The 15,440-nt window shown below is 37.5% G+C and overlaps 1 protein-coding gene across 1 annotated transcript; it reads right to left on the bottom strand.

Annotated features, from left to right (window-relative positions):
• Positions 1 to 427: 427 nt before the first annotated feature.
• On the bottom strand, positions 428 to 15,208 carry ACADM (acyl-CoA dehydrogenase medium chain). The gene is made up of 12 exons (XM_059478503.1): positions 15,115 to 15,208; positions 11,848 to 11,947; positions 10,953 to 11,050; positions 10,762 to 10,831; positions 8,710 to 8,810; positions 8,541 to 8,621; positions 7,604 to 7,734; positions 6,408 to 6,516; positions 5,402 to 5,542; positions 5,228 to 5,323; positions 4,323 to 4,571; positions 428 to 723 (listed from the first exon to the last, which is right to left on the bottom strand). Exons 1-12 carry the CDS (start codon positions 15,136 to 15,138, stop codon positions 652 to 654), a joined length of 1,272 nt encoding a protein of 423 aa, XP_059334486.1. The 5' UTR covers positions 15,139 to 15,208; the 3' UTR covers positions 428 to 651.
• Between the last annotated feature and the right edge of the window lie 232 nt (positions 15,209 to 15,440).

The raw sequence follows: 15,440 nt of genomic DNA, 5'->3' as shown, positions 1-15,440 counted from the left end.
GGGCACAGAATGGGATTTTTGTGCAGGTCCAGGAGTTGGATTTGATGGTCTTTGTGGGTCCCTCCCAACTCTGCATACTCTCTGATTTTGTGTTTAAATATACTGGATTTTAAATAAAAAACATATTGTAAGTAATTGTTAAGGGAAAGCTACACATTCTCATTTGAAGTGATCCTCATTTAATATGTACATGCTTCAGAGTATAAAGGCCAGAATCTGACTAGTATATAAATCCCCAGCACAGATACACACAGACAGTAGCAATGCAGGCTTTCCTGCTGCTCAACTGGAATGGCTGTTCAGCTGCTTGGGGCAAGAGCATAGAGAAACTGAAATACAGCTATTATTGTACTTCAGAAATAGTATTTTGGGTTAGTTGTCCAGTGAAAGTGATATGACAAGCAAAATTAATACAAAACAACCACACTTCTCTTAAAAATATTTTATTGAAATGCAGCATTGACTGTCAAAAATTACACTCTGATTATCTTATTTTATACTGAGAACAGAATCAGTGCTTAATAATGAACAGAATAAAAATATTATAAAGGAATTTTATCTCTTTTAAATTCTATTGAGAAACACACTAAAATCTTCTTCCATAAGAGCACAGAACACTACAGCAGCACCAGACACACTTTATACATTTCTTTAAGCCTTATATTTGCCAACATGTTCACGAGCTATGATCATCCTTTGAATCTGAGCAGTTCCCTCATAAATCTGAAAAGAAGAATTGCAATAATGTTACTGGGTGATTTTTAAAAAGGTTTTAACGGGTATACATTTGTAAACCTCCATGGCACTAATCCAGTGTGGATTAGGATGTGCAGGAAGACAGAAGAAAACAGAGGAAATTCCAGTGTACCGGAGTAATCACAGTGGACTAAATTAAATGTAAATCATACAAGATACTGAGAAAGTCTTGTTCTCTCAGGTGCACCTATCTAAAGCCAGTAAGGCTCTTATGAAAATAAGTGACAACATTCCTCTTATTTAAGGAAGAAAATACATTATTGAGATTTTTCGAAGTAGGATCTGAAATCATGGGTAGAAGGGAAGAGATGATTTGTCCTTAAGTGTTTTCTTTAACTAGCCTTTCAAGGTCTGTTGTCTTTGATCTATTTATTTCTATTGCTTCTTGTCAACTAGTACTGTCTCCCACACAGTTTTGTTTGTGGTTTTCTTTATTCTTGCATTTTCTTTTAGAAACAGCCTGCATCATCCCTCTCTTCTGTTTGTTTGCTGGCAGCAAAGTCAAAAATAGACAAAAAAGCAACTATAAAGTTCTAAAGCCAAAGGAGGACATATGCTCCACAGGCATACTGCAATGTAATGCAAGGACTGAGGCAACATAGTCTAGAGATTTTAATGTTTCAGCTCCCAGTTCTGCCAAAACTTGGTTTAGCAAAATGCTGGAAATCACGCAAATTCACTTCTAGGAATAATCTTTCCAGGAAACTTAAAGAGCATTTTAAAAATAAGAATCCTATCACCTGTGTTCACATTAATGTTCTGGTTCAGAACAAGCTGTTGATTCCCAGGGTGACTTCTCTGCTGCTGCTTACCCTGTGTTGATCCAGTCCACAGAGCAGACTGTGTTTTGTGAGTACTAGGTGCCTTCTAAAACCAACTGAAATAGAAGTCTGCTTTCTCTCCATACTAAACATTCAGCAATCCCTAGAAAAGCCCTAATGGTACAAGCCTACGGCTGGACCCTAACAGCTGGATGCCTGTCAGGGACACACATTCCAAGGGACGAAACAGGCTTGCTATGAACCCGGCCTGCTCAAACTGCTCAGAGTGTGGCTGTCAGAGTCTCAGCAGCTGTTCCTGCAGTCTACCAAACTGCTCCTACTGCACTACATTTGCACTTGCTGATGGGCACAGCCATGGGAATCAATCAAAGATATCACAACTCACAATCTCATTAAGTAATTACAGGAAAGGTTTTGGCTTGTAAGCTGATGGAAACAGTTTCAAGACTCTCTGACAATTAAAGAAAGAAAGTTTTCCAAATTTAAGAGTTTCCAAACCTAAGAGTTTTTACCAAAGTAGCCAAGATTTCTAGCCAGACAAAACTAGGGCACAGTAAGGACATGTAAAAATGTTATCAGTAAACACAATAAAAGGATTGTGTAATACCAAAAACGATCAAACATACGAAAGATAATTTGAAAAATCAAGTTTTTCTGCATGCAATGTATGGCCAAAAGTATATACCATCTGGAATTGAGCAGTAACACAGCAAAGCACAGTGAAGTGTAAGATATAATCAAGAGACATGGACAAAATGATTGCAAGACAAAACCCCTTCCTGAATTCTTTTGGGGATGAAATGGAACTGACAAGTCATTAAAAATTTAATACTAAATCTGATTAATTACAAAAACAAACCTACTTAGCCATGCATTTAGATCACTGTAATGAAAAAACTATGTAATAATGGAATTTTGTCAAATCAGTCTCAATCAACCCTTGCACCATCATTCTCTAAAAAAGCATGCAATTTGACAGGAAAAAAATCCCAATCACAGATTTCAATTAGTCATTCATTTCCTCACTCACAGAAGTGAAGTTAGTTACAGGGACCTTTGGATACCAACATAGCAGTTGTCTTTCCTTAAACTGAGAAAAATAAATTCTTGGCTAGTGGCAATATTAGCTTGCATTTTGAAGTCAGCTGTAAGACAAATATTAACTGCCTAGAATCTTGGACTGACAGCTGTTATAGCTAACAATCATTAGAGGTCATGGTCTATGTGCATTTCTTGAAATCATCTACTTTGGTATGTTTTATCTAGTCACAATTAGTGTCAGTGTTAGATGTCAATGAAGATTACTGGTTTTGCTGAATGAATTAAAATATTCTTGCTGAATTAAGAACTGCAGCATAGTATATGCCAATATACTAGTTACAACATGACATGGAATAATTTCTTGACAGTAACACTGCAGTAAAAAACCTGGGTGATTACAGCGAACTATGGGCTAAATATGAGTACAAAAGGGTCTTGTTAAAAAAGTGGATAATCACTCTAGTTTGTCACACTTCTATTGATACAACACATGCAAGGTAATAATTTTTCATGTCATATTTCCAGCTAGGATAGGGTTAATAGTTTTTCTAGTAGCTGGTCCAGTGCTGTGTTTTGTGAGAATAGTGTTGGTAACATGTTCATGTTTCAGTTCTTGCTCTGTAGTGCTTACTGGAAATCCAGGACTTTCAGTTTCCTGTGATCTGCCAGTGAGGAGGTGCACAAAAAGCTGGAAGGGAGCATGGCCAGGAGTGCTGACCTGGAATGGCCAAAGGGGCATTTCATGCCATAGAGAGTCACAGCCAGTACATGAACTTAGGGGGAGTTGACCAGGAGGGTGCTGATTGCCGTGGGTGGACGAGGTGGGCATTGGTCACCAGGTGGTGAACAACTTTATTGTGCATCACTTGTTCTTCCTGGGTTCTATTCCTATCTGCCTCTCTCTTTTATTATTATAAGTTACTTTATTTCAATTATTAAACTTATTATTATTAAATTTATTTCAATTATTCTCAATGCATGAGATTTACTTTTTTTTTTTTCAAATTCTCTCCACAATCCCTCAGGAGCAGGGAGGAAGGAGAAGGGAGTGTGCAGCTTCCTTGTGTGGCAACTTAGTTGCCAGCTGGGTTTAAACTACACAACCATGATACCCAATACTGTTCATACATCAACCCCAGCATTCTACACAGCTTTTAATACCAAAGTTTCAAACGGAAAGTTTAATGGAAAAGTAAAACAAAAACCCTAACCAAACAAAAAACATCTCTTCCCTCATAAGTCGTTGGGGTAAGAAACTGCTTTAGTGTTCAGGCTAAGAAGACAGCTGAACTATAAAAAGACATCAGTCCAGGGTACAGACAGATGGCCAAAAGTTTTGCATCTCTAGAGATTTTCAAGAACAGTATGATATGTAAACCACTTCTACTTACAGAATCCCAGAGCAAGCACTGGTATTTTGATCAAGATATTTTCCCTACGAATTCAAAGACTTCAAAATTGACAATCCAAGAATTGCAATGAGTTACCACATTAGAGGGGAAAAAAACCCAAAAGCCACAAAATATAATTTATTTCTCTTAAGCGGTTTCAGTTTTTATCAAGTGCAATGACTTTAGTATGAAGTAATTTCCTGATTTGAATGATTGTTTCTTTAAATGGAAGGATTACTGCTCTAATTCTCAAATGATTTTTTTTTAATATGTGCACATCATGATTTGAAGTAAGTAGCCATTACTTTATTCTGTATAAAATCTATGCATTACCACTTTCTCTTTTACTTACCTGGTAGATTTTAGCATCTCTCATTAGCTTTTCTACAGGATATTCAGTATTAAATCCATTTCCTCCAAAAATCTGTACTGCATCTGCAGCTACTTGGTTTGCAATGTCACCAGCAAATGCCTTTGCAATGGAAGCATAGTAGGTATTCCTGCGACCGGCATCAACTTCCCATGCAGCTCTCTGGTAAGCCATCCTAGCGAGTTCAACTTTCATTGCCATTTCAGCAAGCAAGAAAGACACTGCTTGGTGCTGTGATGAAATAAACTAGGTTAATATTGCCTGCTTAAAATTCTATGACATGAAGGAAAGATAAAATCTTAATGCAGTGATCTTTTTCAAAAAACTCAGTAAGTTGTACAAGAGAAGTTATACAGAACATGCATCACGCTCTCGTCATAGGGATTAAATACTGATGAAACAACAGTTGAAGTTGTTCTTTCCTATTTGTCGGTATTTCTCTTGTTGTTCATTCATATTTTTTCAGATCTGGTAAGCAGCATGATGGGCAATGTATTCTATTGGTATTCTAATGTACTCTAATACAATATATCTTGTTCCACACACCTCAGATGTTTTCTTCTTTCCTGAAGATCCCTCTTTATTAGTGCTGAAGAACTTAAGTATGCCCAGTTGGTATGTAAGTTCTGAGGTTTGGGACAGAGTTTTCTTTCTGCTTTTCCTACTATCATTGATAAATTACCAAAAACACTTGAAGTTACCACATAGCTAAGTTTACTTATAGTGCAACCTATAAACTTGGAAACCACAAAATGGCTGAGGTATAATATAAAAACGAAGGAATTTATATAAATATATAAATATTAAGGAATAATCTTGAAAAATCAGTAGTAGTACATCTAGTGTGAAAACATAAGCTTTTATGCATTGTCTGCCCCCACACTTACTTCAACAATTGGTTTCCCAAAGGTTTTTCTCTCCAAAGCGTATCTAGTAGCTTCATCAAGGGCTCTTTTTGCCAATCCAACAGCACCAGCTGCTACCTAAATTTAATACAGGCCAGAATAAAAAATCAGAAATTCCTGCTATATTTTATAACCTATTTTTTTCCTGATACTTACGGGTGGTCTGGTCTTATCAAAAGCTCCCATTGCGATTTTAAAGCCAGCTCCTTCAGCTATCAATACATTTTCTTTTGGGACTCTCACATCTTCAAAGACAATGCCTCTTGTATCTGAGCAGCGTTGACCCATATTCATTTCCTGAAGTGGGAAATTTACAGATGTGCTACTAATTTGGATTATTCAAAGGTACATTATGTTTTCATTTTTTTGTTCACTCAAAGCATAGTTTTTCTTCCTCAAAACACCCAATCTAAAAATTACCACGTGCCAGACACATACTAGTTTTGTATTTGCAGACCAGTATGCCCTTAACTTGTCTAAGTTGGGCAGCTTACTTTCTCCTTAATATGAAATTAGTTCTGTCACTGTAAGCAGTGTTCTTGTGTTCTTCTAGTTCAACTATCTTTTAGATGCAAGTGGAAAAAGGAAAGAATCTAATATGCAGGAAGTACAGGTATACTACAAGTGAATAAATAAATGAGTTTTTCAAGTTTTCAGATTTCTTGACTAATGTTCCACATTCAGTTTTACCTACTATTAAAAATAGTAATTTTTGTAAAGAGAGAAGTAGCATCAGTATCTCTAAGGTGTCTTCTTTGACCAGTACTAGCTAAAATTAAAACTCACTAGATATGTATTTGCAGTCAAAATTGTCCAGCTTGCTTCTTAGTTTTTCAAGGCATACTACTTCTCATTTATTGGCACCTGCCAATATAGTCGTTTTCAAAGACTCTTTGCAGACGTCCAAAGTAGTCATCTTACTTTAGACCATTCTGAATAATTCCTTTTTTGAATTAATCGCTTTAAAATTATGTTTCATGCATAGTTCCTCTATGTTTTGAAAATTAAAAGATAAGCATATATAAGCACACGTAAGCACATAAGCATATGAGACTGTTCAGTTGTGTAACAGTATCTTTTCTTTAGTGGTACATTTGTTTTATTGTTGGTTTAGAACTGAACAACAGTTCCTGACTTGTCAAACAAGAAATACAGTCTTCACCTTTCTTCCAATTTGTATCCCTGGACTATCTGCTTCCACAATGAATCCAGTAAAGGCTTTGCTTGCAGGAGTTTTTGGATCTGGATTTGTACGTGCTAGCAAAAAATACCTAGTGTAAAACAAAGTAGATGGATGCAGTTTATCTTCACAATTAACAAGATATATTTATCTAGCACTTTAAACATTTTTATGTGCATTTCTACCATATAATAAATTTTGTCTATGAGTTAACAGCCTTTCTTTCTTGCCCATCCTGAAAATAAAATAAGAGGGAGCAAGAGAGTAGAAGTTTTAAAGATTCAATATTTCGTAAAGTTGCTCAGATCAACATGCAAATATTCCCTACCTTTTCCATGTATTGTAAGTCTTTATGATATTAACAGCTTCCCATATAGTACAAAAGAAACCTATTCATTGCATGTAGATAAAAATTAATGCTTAGAACATAATTTCTTGGATGTAAAAGTTATAATCTGACTTCAAAGATCTTGATTTTATTTTTCTAAGTATAAGTTGTAGATAAGTATCTCTCTTAAAAATTAAACAGCTGTAAATCACTTCTGTGGTATTTAGTAAGGTCAAAAGAAATCGGACAGTTTGTCTTTGGTGGGTGGTCTGCCTGCAACAAGAAAATAACAAGAAAATTCAATTTCTGGGTAAATGTATAAAGTTTCTTCCACTTGAATTCAGGGAAATTTCTGTGTTGTGAATCAACATGATGTAAGACATGATTTAAGAGGTTTACATTGTAAAAGCACACTCCAGACAACACAAGACATATCTGCAATCTTTGACAGATGGAAAATGTTTTCTTTTCAGAAAATAAAAAGTAACACTACAATATAACAGCATTTCTAGCTTCACTAGGAGTCAGAGGTGTTTCTAGTAGAATCACATTTAATTTTGATAGCCGAAAGGTTCAAGAGGCTATTATTGAGTGTGGAGTCATAATGTCATCACTCATTTTTCTTTTTAGGCTTTTCTTTTTAGCACTCAAGACTGCATTTTATATGCTATCCTGATAGCGATCCTCATAAACTGGGCAGAGATTAAAATGTAGTCTGCTGAAACACAGAGAACATTCAGATTTGTGTCTGAAAGATAGGTTTTTAAAGGATTGGTCTTTAAAGAATTTAACTGAGGTTGGAGGGGTGGGGTAAAGACACGGCATAGAACTATGACACCAGTTAACATACCAGTTTGCTTTCCCCCCATTTGTGATCCACATCTTCTGACCGTTAATAACATATTCATCTCCTTTCTTCTCAGCCTTTGTTTTTATACCAGCCACATCAGAGCCTGCTCCAGGCTCTGTTACACAGTAAGCCTAAAAGAAATTAAGATGCAAATTCTTGTGGAATAAAAGTTCTATCTTTAGTCAGCTACAAATTCACGCAGATTATGTGCATCAAGGTTTAAGTGAACTGCATGGTAATATCCAAACACCAAATAAACAAAACTCCCCAATAAAACCCCAAAACAACCCTACACTTGGCCCCCTCCCCCCTTCCAACCGCTGGCCAAGTAAAGGTTAATTTTCTTTATAAATCCATAATAATACATAAAATTGGCTTTTAAACAAACAGAAACATTCTGTAATCCTTAAGTTACTACTTCCAGGATTCAAAAATTCTGATGTGAAAGCTGAGGATCTTTAAAGTCTGAAAATAGGAGCACTGAGTCGTTCAGTTTAGGAGGCTTAGTTGTAAATTGATATACATTGCAGACAAATCTTTACTTCTTTCTACGTAACAAGTACTATTTATGTAATATTTGAGATCACAAATCGAGTGTCATTCCCATCCAAGTTGAGGGTCTCCTTACATAAACCTTGTATTTTTCTTAAACTTCTACAACCCTTCTTGAAAGGAAAAAAAAAACCTATTATTTTTGGTAAGTGACTTAGGATGAGGATAATTTAATATCTTCTGTTTACTTACTGGATGTATCTCATTAGGTATTCGCTACCTTTCAGTAAATGTCACTGTTTACATATAAATCAAACAGGGCTAAGTTGTGAGTACATATAAGTGTTCAGGAAAAAAAAAATTGCAAAAAAAGGAATTTAAAAAAAAAGGAGTAATACAATTAAAGTGGTTTAGAAACATTCTGCAGTATAGCAATTATACTTACACACATCATTGGTTCTTCTGTCATTCTTCCTAAGTATTTTTTCTGCTGATGCTCATTTCCTGCAATGATAACTGGCATTTGCTGAAAAAAAAAATATTTAGACTGTTAATCTGGCTCTTTCAAGGGTAAAGATTATAGTTTAAGAGATGTAAGAAAAGACAGAACTTACCCCTAGGGAATTTGCTTCGATGGCGGTTTGAACCCCTGTACATCCGTAAGCTAACTCTTCTGTAATAAGGCACGCTTCAAAACTGCCAAGGCCAAGGCCACCTATGGTTGCAGTATTTAAGTTACTCAAGGGGATTTAAATTATAATGTATTCATATTAATGATTTACACAACATACTTATGGGAGTGTACTATTCCATATACGTTTGATTGTGTACTGGGTTTGGTTAGGCATTCTCACACAAGCTTTTTAAATAAAGCTTCATCAGAAGAGTAGCAGGCGATTTGAAAATTATGTGTCACGTGTCCAGAGTTATTGTTTGATTAACGTGGGACAACTTGCACAAAGTGGCAAGAATGTACCACTCACATTTTTTTACTACTGTACATTCAAGAATTAAGAGTTCCTAGGAAGCAGAGAAAGGGCCCCTGAGCCAAAAGCATTTGGGAACAAAAAAGTGTCCATATTAGTAGACAGCCAACGCAGTAATCTGTTTCTGACAGAAGCCAACACTACAGGAAACTGGCCAACACTACCTACAAGTACAATAACAACTACCTCAAAAATATTTTCCTGAACTTTCAGGTGACTTCCTCGGTCAAAGAAATAATTCTCTTTGGTATCTTTCTTATGCCAACCCCTGACAGACATCTGTTATATGCATTTAACCAGTGTCTTTTTGAATCTATGTCAAATTTTAGCACCTATATCCTACAGGGGCAATAAGTTGCAAATTAACTCCACACTGCATGCAGAACCATCTCCTTTTACTTGTTTTGAATCTAGCATCTGCTGACATAATTTGATGCCTTCTAGTTATATTGAAAGGGACAGTGAACCACCAATCCCTTTTCACATTCTCCCATGACACTAACGTTTTAGTAATTTCTCCTATAGAGTTTACATCTCACACGGAAGATAAAACTTCTATATTCATTGTCATCCTTTTAGGAACCTTCTCCATTTCCCTAATACTCTCTCGAGAAGGAAGGATCTGACTATATAATGAGTTAAAGAAGCAAGTGCAATTTGCATTCAGGAGGCAGCATAATTATGCCTTCTTCTTTTTAATTCATTCCCTTAAGAGTCCCTCTTGACCTTAGATTTTACAGTTTTGACCACTTCTGAGCATTATGCTCATGTTCACAGGATCCAAAGATGTCTTTTCTGAGAGGCAGTATCTAATGCACAGCATACCTTTCCTCTGTGAAGTTCAGATTGATTCTTTCCCTTCACATGTGCATCACTTTTTCTTTTTGGAATCACATTGCCATTTTAACTCTCATTCTCTTCTGTGACCTTTTCTGTCTTTCAGCTGTCTGAACCAGATCATTTTTTCTGTGCCGAATAACTAAGTATTATCAGCAAACTCTATCACCTTTGCATTTATGGCATTTATGCCCTTCTCCGTTTATTTATAGACATCCCAAATAGCACAAGACCTAGCAAGGCTGTGCTGCTAATTTTGCCAATATGAAACCTGATAATCTTTAAAACTTATTTTGGAAGTTCAGGCATTCTCTATCACCTGCTCACACATTTATTAGCTACTTCAGAGAACTTCAATGATTTTATGAGGCATGAGTTCCTTTCACTAAAACCCTTCTCTAGCATATCATGTTTGTCTGTATCACTCATACAGCTTATGAGTCAGGACTCTGCTGTACTGCACTTAATCTAAACTAAAAAACTGTCCTTCTGGAATAAACTCTTAAATTGCTCCAGCCTGTGTCAGAGACTAGAACAAAACATGACCTTCTAATTTCTCTGCCTAATCAGCTGACACTGCACCAGGGGAACACTAAGCAGCTGTAATCACGGTAGAAAAATCTGGTCATAAATTACTAAACCATAATCTGCCTAATTTGTCTCCTGATTACACCCATACCTAGTACCACACTTGTATGTGTCAACTTGCCTACTGATTAAATTTAGATTATTCAAGTATGCAACTATTAATGCGACAGTACAGAATCCATAATTACACATAGGAATCTCATCTAATGTCTTTTCATTGTTTAATTTTACAGATTAAAAAGAATGTTTACTTACCACAGCTTTCTGGTATGTGTGAATTCATAAGACCAAGCTCCCAAGCTCGCTTTATAAGTGGAACAGGATACTGAAACAGACATGGTAAAATCATCTTCTGATTCATAACAACCAAAACTTTAAATTTTATGCAGGTTAAGATAAAAGTCTGTTTTTCCCCAAATTTTCCCTTACACTACGGTAGAATTTACCTCTCCAGTTTTGTCATATTGTGCAGCAACAGGAATAATTTCCTCCACAGCAAATTTACGAGCAGTAGCTTGAAACTCTTTCTGTTCATCAGTAAGTTCTATTTTAAAAAAGAGAAAAAGATCATAAATCCTCTGCTGTCTTTTATTTTGCCAATTGTCAAGACTATGATAAAAAAGAAAACAAGAGCATCCTTCCAGGATAACCCAAGCCACCACTATTTGGGGCTCTCCAGGAAGCAAAAATGTTCAGATTCCTTCTCCTCCTGGGAGAAAACTTCTGTTGTTCTCTGATCAACCCCTACACGCACTTACTTGTCTGATGAAATTATCCACAAAATACTGAAAACGAAGCAGAGATGACTGTGTAACATAAAATGTATTACCAAAAGAAATAAGAAGAATGCTGTGCTAATTAAAAGCATAAAAATACAGAGGTTGCCCAAAGATCCTGACTCAATTTCAAACATCTAGCTCTGATCCCCTAAATTTGCTTGCATATATATGTTATATATAATATGCCAAGATGAAGATAAATTTCTTTTTTTGCATTTCTTGATAACCAAGTTCAACTATGACTACATTTAGGTAGTGTAACATTGAAAAGAGCAATGAGGTAAGTATTCAAAGCTAAAACACTCAGGCAATAAAAAAAACTTATCATAGACATGAGTTAAAAAAAAGAAGAAAACCTTAAGAACACTACAAACATATCTGCCTTGCCTCAGTTAAGAATAAAGTTACTTTGCTTTTCAAACTATTTTTTTACTAGAAATATATTTAGAACAAAGACCTTCATCTTAAAATCACGGTGAACTACAATACAGGATATGATTTCTTTTTAACTCTGCAATTTGCCTGTTATTGTTACATTTCTTTCAAAAACGGTACTACTTACCAAAGCTAAAGCCCGCTCCAGGTTTGCCTACATGTAAGTTTTGAGCAGGTTTACTAGAATAGGACCTCCATCCATGCCCTGTGATGGTTTGAAGCATTTGCTAGAGAGGAAAAGAACATGAGGTGTAAGATCTTTACAGCTCAAGCCTCCTAAACCTACTAACCTATCTGCAGCCCAACTTTAGACTCCCTCTCTAGAAACTGTGTCACATCAAGTAAAATACAATTACTACTGTGATAAAACAATTACTGGCTACATTGTGTTTTCCTCCTGTGGCAAGCAGCACTTACATGAACTGACACCTCTACCAAGAATGTCAGGCTTTAACGGGACGAAGGATGAGTGAACTACTGCATGCACTTTTAAGTATTGTGCAATTGAGTATTTAAAAATTATTAAGTATAATTAAAATCTATGTTCACAGAGGCACAACAATATATATTTCTTTCATTTATACACACACTCATCAAACTTCATTTTCTGGCCCTCTAGTGAATATCCTATTACTCAATGCTTACCTACATTCAGATTTAGCAAGATTTTAAAAACAACCTACCTATTAGCCAATATATCAGAATATTTTGATAATATCCTACACTAATCTCTGCTTTCTTTTAATAAGCTGCTGCCACTGACACTTGGTGATTATTATTGTCCTCCAACAGGAGAGACAGCTATCTGAAGTTTATTTTTTCTCCTAATACTTACCATAAATTCATTCTTTTTCATTGTAAATACTTTCTCTGCTTTTTCAAGTTTAGAGCCCCAAATATTGTGGCTACATTTTCATAATGTCTTAATACTGTGCAAAAACATGTCTGAATTTAAGAGGATGGTTTACTCTCTTCAAGAGCTATGAATCTCTGAAATGTTTGAAAATTAGTGAAAAATATGAAATTGGATAATTTTTAGGATGGCCCAAATTAATATTGCAAAACCAAATTTGCCTGAACACTAAGGAAAGGCTTCTTCTTGATTTTCTTCTGTGAAAATGTAGACTTTTTTTTTTTTTTAATTGTGATCAGAGCAGTCACTTACTTCCTAGCATAAAAAAAAAATATTGATAGTAATGCAAAAAAATCACAGAAATTTTACTGGGAACTGTAGAAGACAAGGACATTGCAGAAAGTTACACAGCTGGGGAGGCAACAAGTACTTTCAAAAAAGTTATAGTAGATAAACTGTGCTCTTAATAATAATGCTATATGATAGATGGTTATAACACAGCTCAAGAAGCATGATGAATACTGCCAATAATAGATATCAACACAGTGAAAAAAGTATTTCCAGAGGATACTGGAAACATCTATAAAGTTCAAAGGTGAAGAAATGCAGAAGGAACACTTCCAGGCAGGGAAGAGGGAGAGGCTATGACATATTTGCATACTGTGCTGGTACTGTCAATTTATTAATAATTCAGGATTGCATTTTGCTGTAGGTAATATATTATTAATTTCAAGTTTTTAGAAACAATAGACATTGCAAAAGAGTATCTTGCTAAGTTTTCTGTTACTGCTACCTCTCATATTAAAAGCCAAAACAATACCACAAAAATCTAGATAGACCTTGATTCTTCAGAATTATTTATGCCTTATTTTATCTGGAAAAAAGACAAGATGAGGTTGAAAAAAAGCCAGATGATTTAAATTTTTTTCTTTTCTTTTTTTAAGGAGCAGCTCTTGATAGACTAATGCATAGCTTTGCCACCAAAAGGTTTTGTTTACACTTGGAAAAGTGGATTCAAACTAATGCTGAAAGTGATACCCTATATGAAAGAAGCTGTAAAATTTAAACCAGTGAAATTATGTCTATTGCAATATAGTATGCAAGATAACACTTAAGATTACTCTGGAAAAACTCAACAATACCCCCACCAAGAAATATGGACAGATGGGACTCATACCTGGAAGCTGCATGACTGATGAGATGACAAAGGATGAGGGTTTGCTACATGTAAAAATTTGGATAACCATCTGTCTGCTTGTCAACTTTCTCACTGCTTAACTCTGAGGAACAGTTGGATTCAGTGACAAACTACTGCTAGTGATGTTCAGATACAACTCCTACTGCATTTCCTTGCACTACTGTATAAATTCTGTCGCAATTACAAATGCAATCATCAGTGTAGCAAGACTAACACTGGAAGAATGTGCTACCAGGAAAAGGGTACGACAAAGCTACTCACAAAAGTGATGCAATCTCTTTATTACCAAAAGAGCTATAGAACCTGTTTGAAAAGATGCACATCACAGAAAACAGTGGGACAACTATAAGCTAAGGGTCGTTAACCTTGATTCTGCCTCATGTATCTCAGGGCAAAAAGGAAAAGAATTATCAAGAGTTTGTTGCGGGGGTAACATGTCAGGAGGCTGAACTTGAAATAGTAATTTCCTCCCTATGGGCTTCCTTTGCCTAAAGCATTACTTTTGAGCCACAATATACCAACTTCAGATGGAGACTTCTTCCCTCACTCTCACAGCAACACTCAGGACCAGCAGCCAAGCTGCATCAATTTAGGGCAAACCAACACTGCTACTAGGAGGTTGTGAAGGGCCTTTCAAGTAATTCAGACTCATGAATGCCTCTGAAAATGGGGAATCTAGAAAAAGGCATGTGCAATGCTAAATGAATTCTGAATGGTTTTAATTTTCTAGTTTGAAGCTGTGAGGTTATTGGTGGTTCAATACAGTAGAAAGTTTGTACTTTAGAAAACCAACTATTATATTTCACACATATTTTCACACATATTTTTTAGAAATAACATACGTACGCTAAAGGAAATGCATTGGATAAAATACCCTGAACTCTAATCCCGGTGTTTTGAAGCCGTCTCCACCGTTAAATGGAGAGGTGCCAGACACACTTGGCACGACGCGGCCTTTGCCCCATGAGGATCCCCAGGGCTGTGCAGTATCGCCAGTGAAGAACATCAAATGGCAATACCCATTCGAACCGCGAGGATTACGGCCGTAAACTCGGGTAATACTGCGAGGCAGGAAAAGCAGCACAGCGGGTGGATCCCAGCCCCGCCAGCTCTCCCCACCGGGGCAGCCCCTACGCCCGCAGCCGTCCGGACAGTCACGGCGGGCGGAACGCAGGCTGGCCCTGCCTCTTCCGCCCTTCGCCCTCTGCGATCCCGCCGCCCTTCCCCGCCGCCCGGGCTCCCCTGGCCGCTAGCACCGGCAGCGCCGCGGTCCGTCCCGTCCCGTGCCGTGCCTCTCCCTGGGTCTTGTGTCCCCCGAGCGTTCACCCGCCCTGGCCGCTCACCCGCGTCGCCCTCAGCGCAGCCATCTCGGCGGGAGAGCCCGGCAGCCGCAGCAGCTCCGGCGGGGCGGTGCTCGGGGGCCGGGGCGGTGCCACGCGGGCCCGCCCGTTGGGCCGAGGCGCTGGGGCGGCCCTGGGCTCGACAGCCCCCCCCCGCCTTGCTCGGCTCCTGCGAGGAGAGCCTCCGGCGAGTTCCTATTGCTGCTCTCGCTCGTGGGAGGAGCGCCGTGCCCTGCGGCCGGCCCGCCCCGGCCCGCCGGCCCGAACGCCGGCCGTGTCCGTGCCCCGGCTTGTGCTGCTTCGCCGCCTGTTTGCTGGGTGTCCTAGGC

The sequence above is a fragment of the Ammospiza nelsoni genome, chromosome 9 (assembly GCF_027579445.1).
Source record: "Ammospiza nelsoni isolate bAmmNel1 chromosome 9, bAmmNel1.pri, whole genome shotgun sequence".
Lineage (NCBI taxonomy): Eukaryota > Metazoa > Chordata > Aves > Passeriformes > Passerellidae > Ammospiza > Ammospiza nelsoni.
This window is presented reverse-complemented; position numbering and strand designations above follow the sequence as displayed.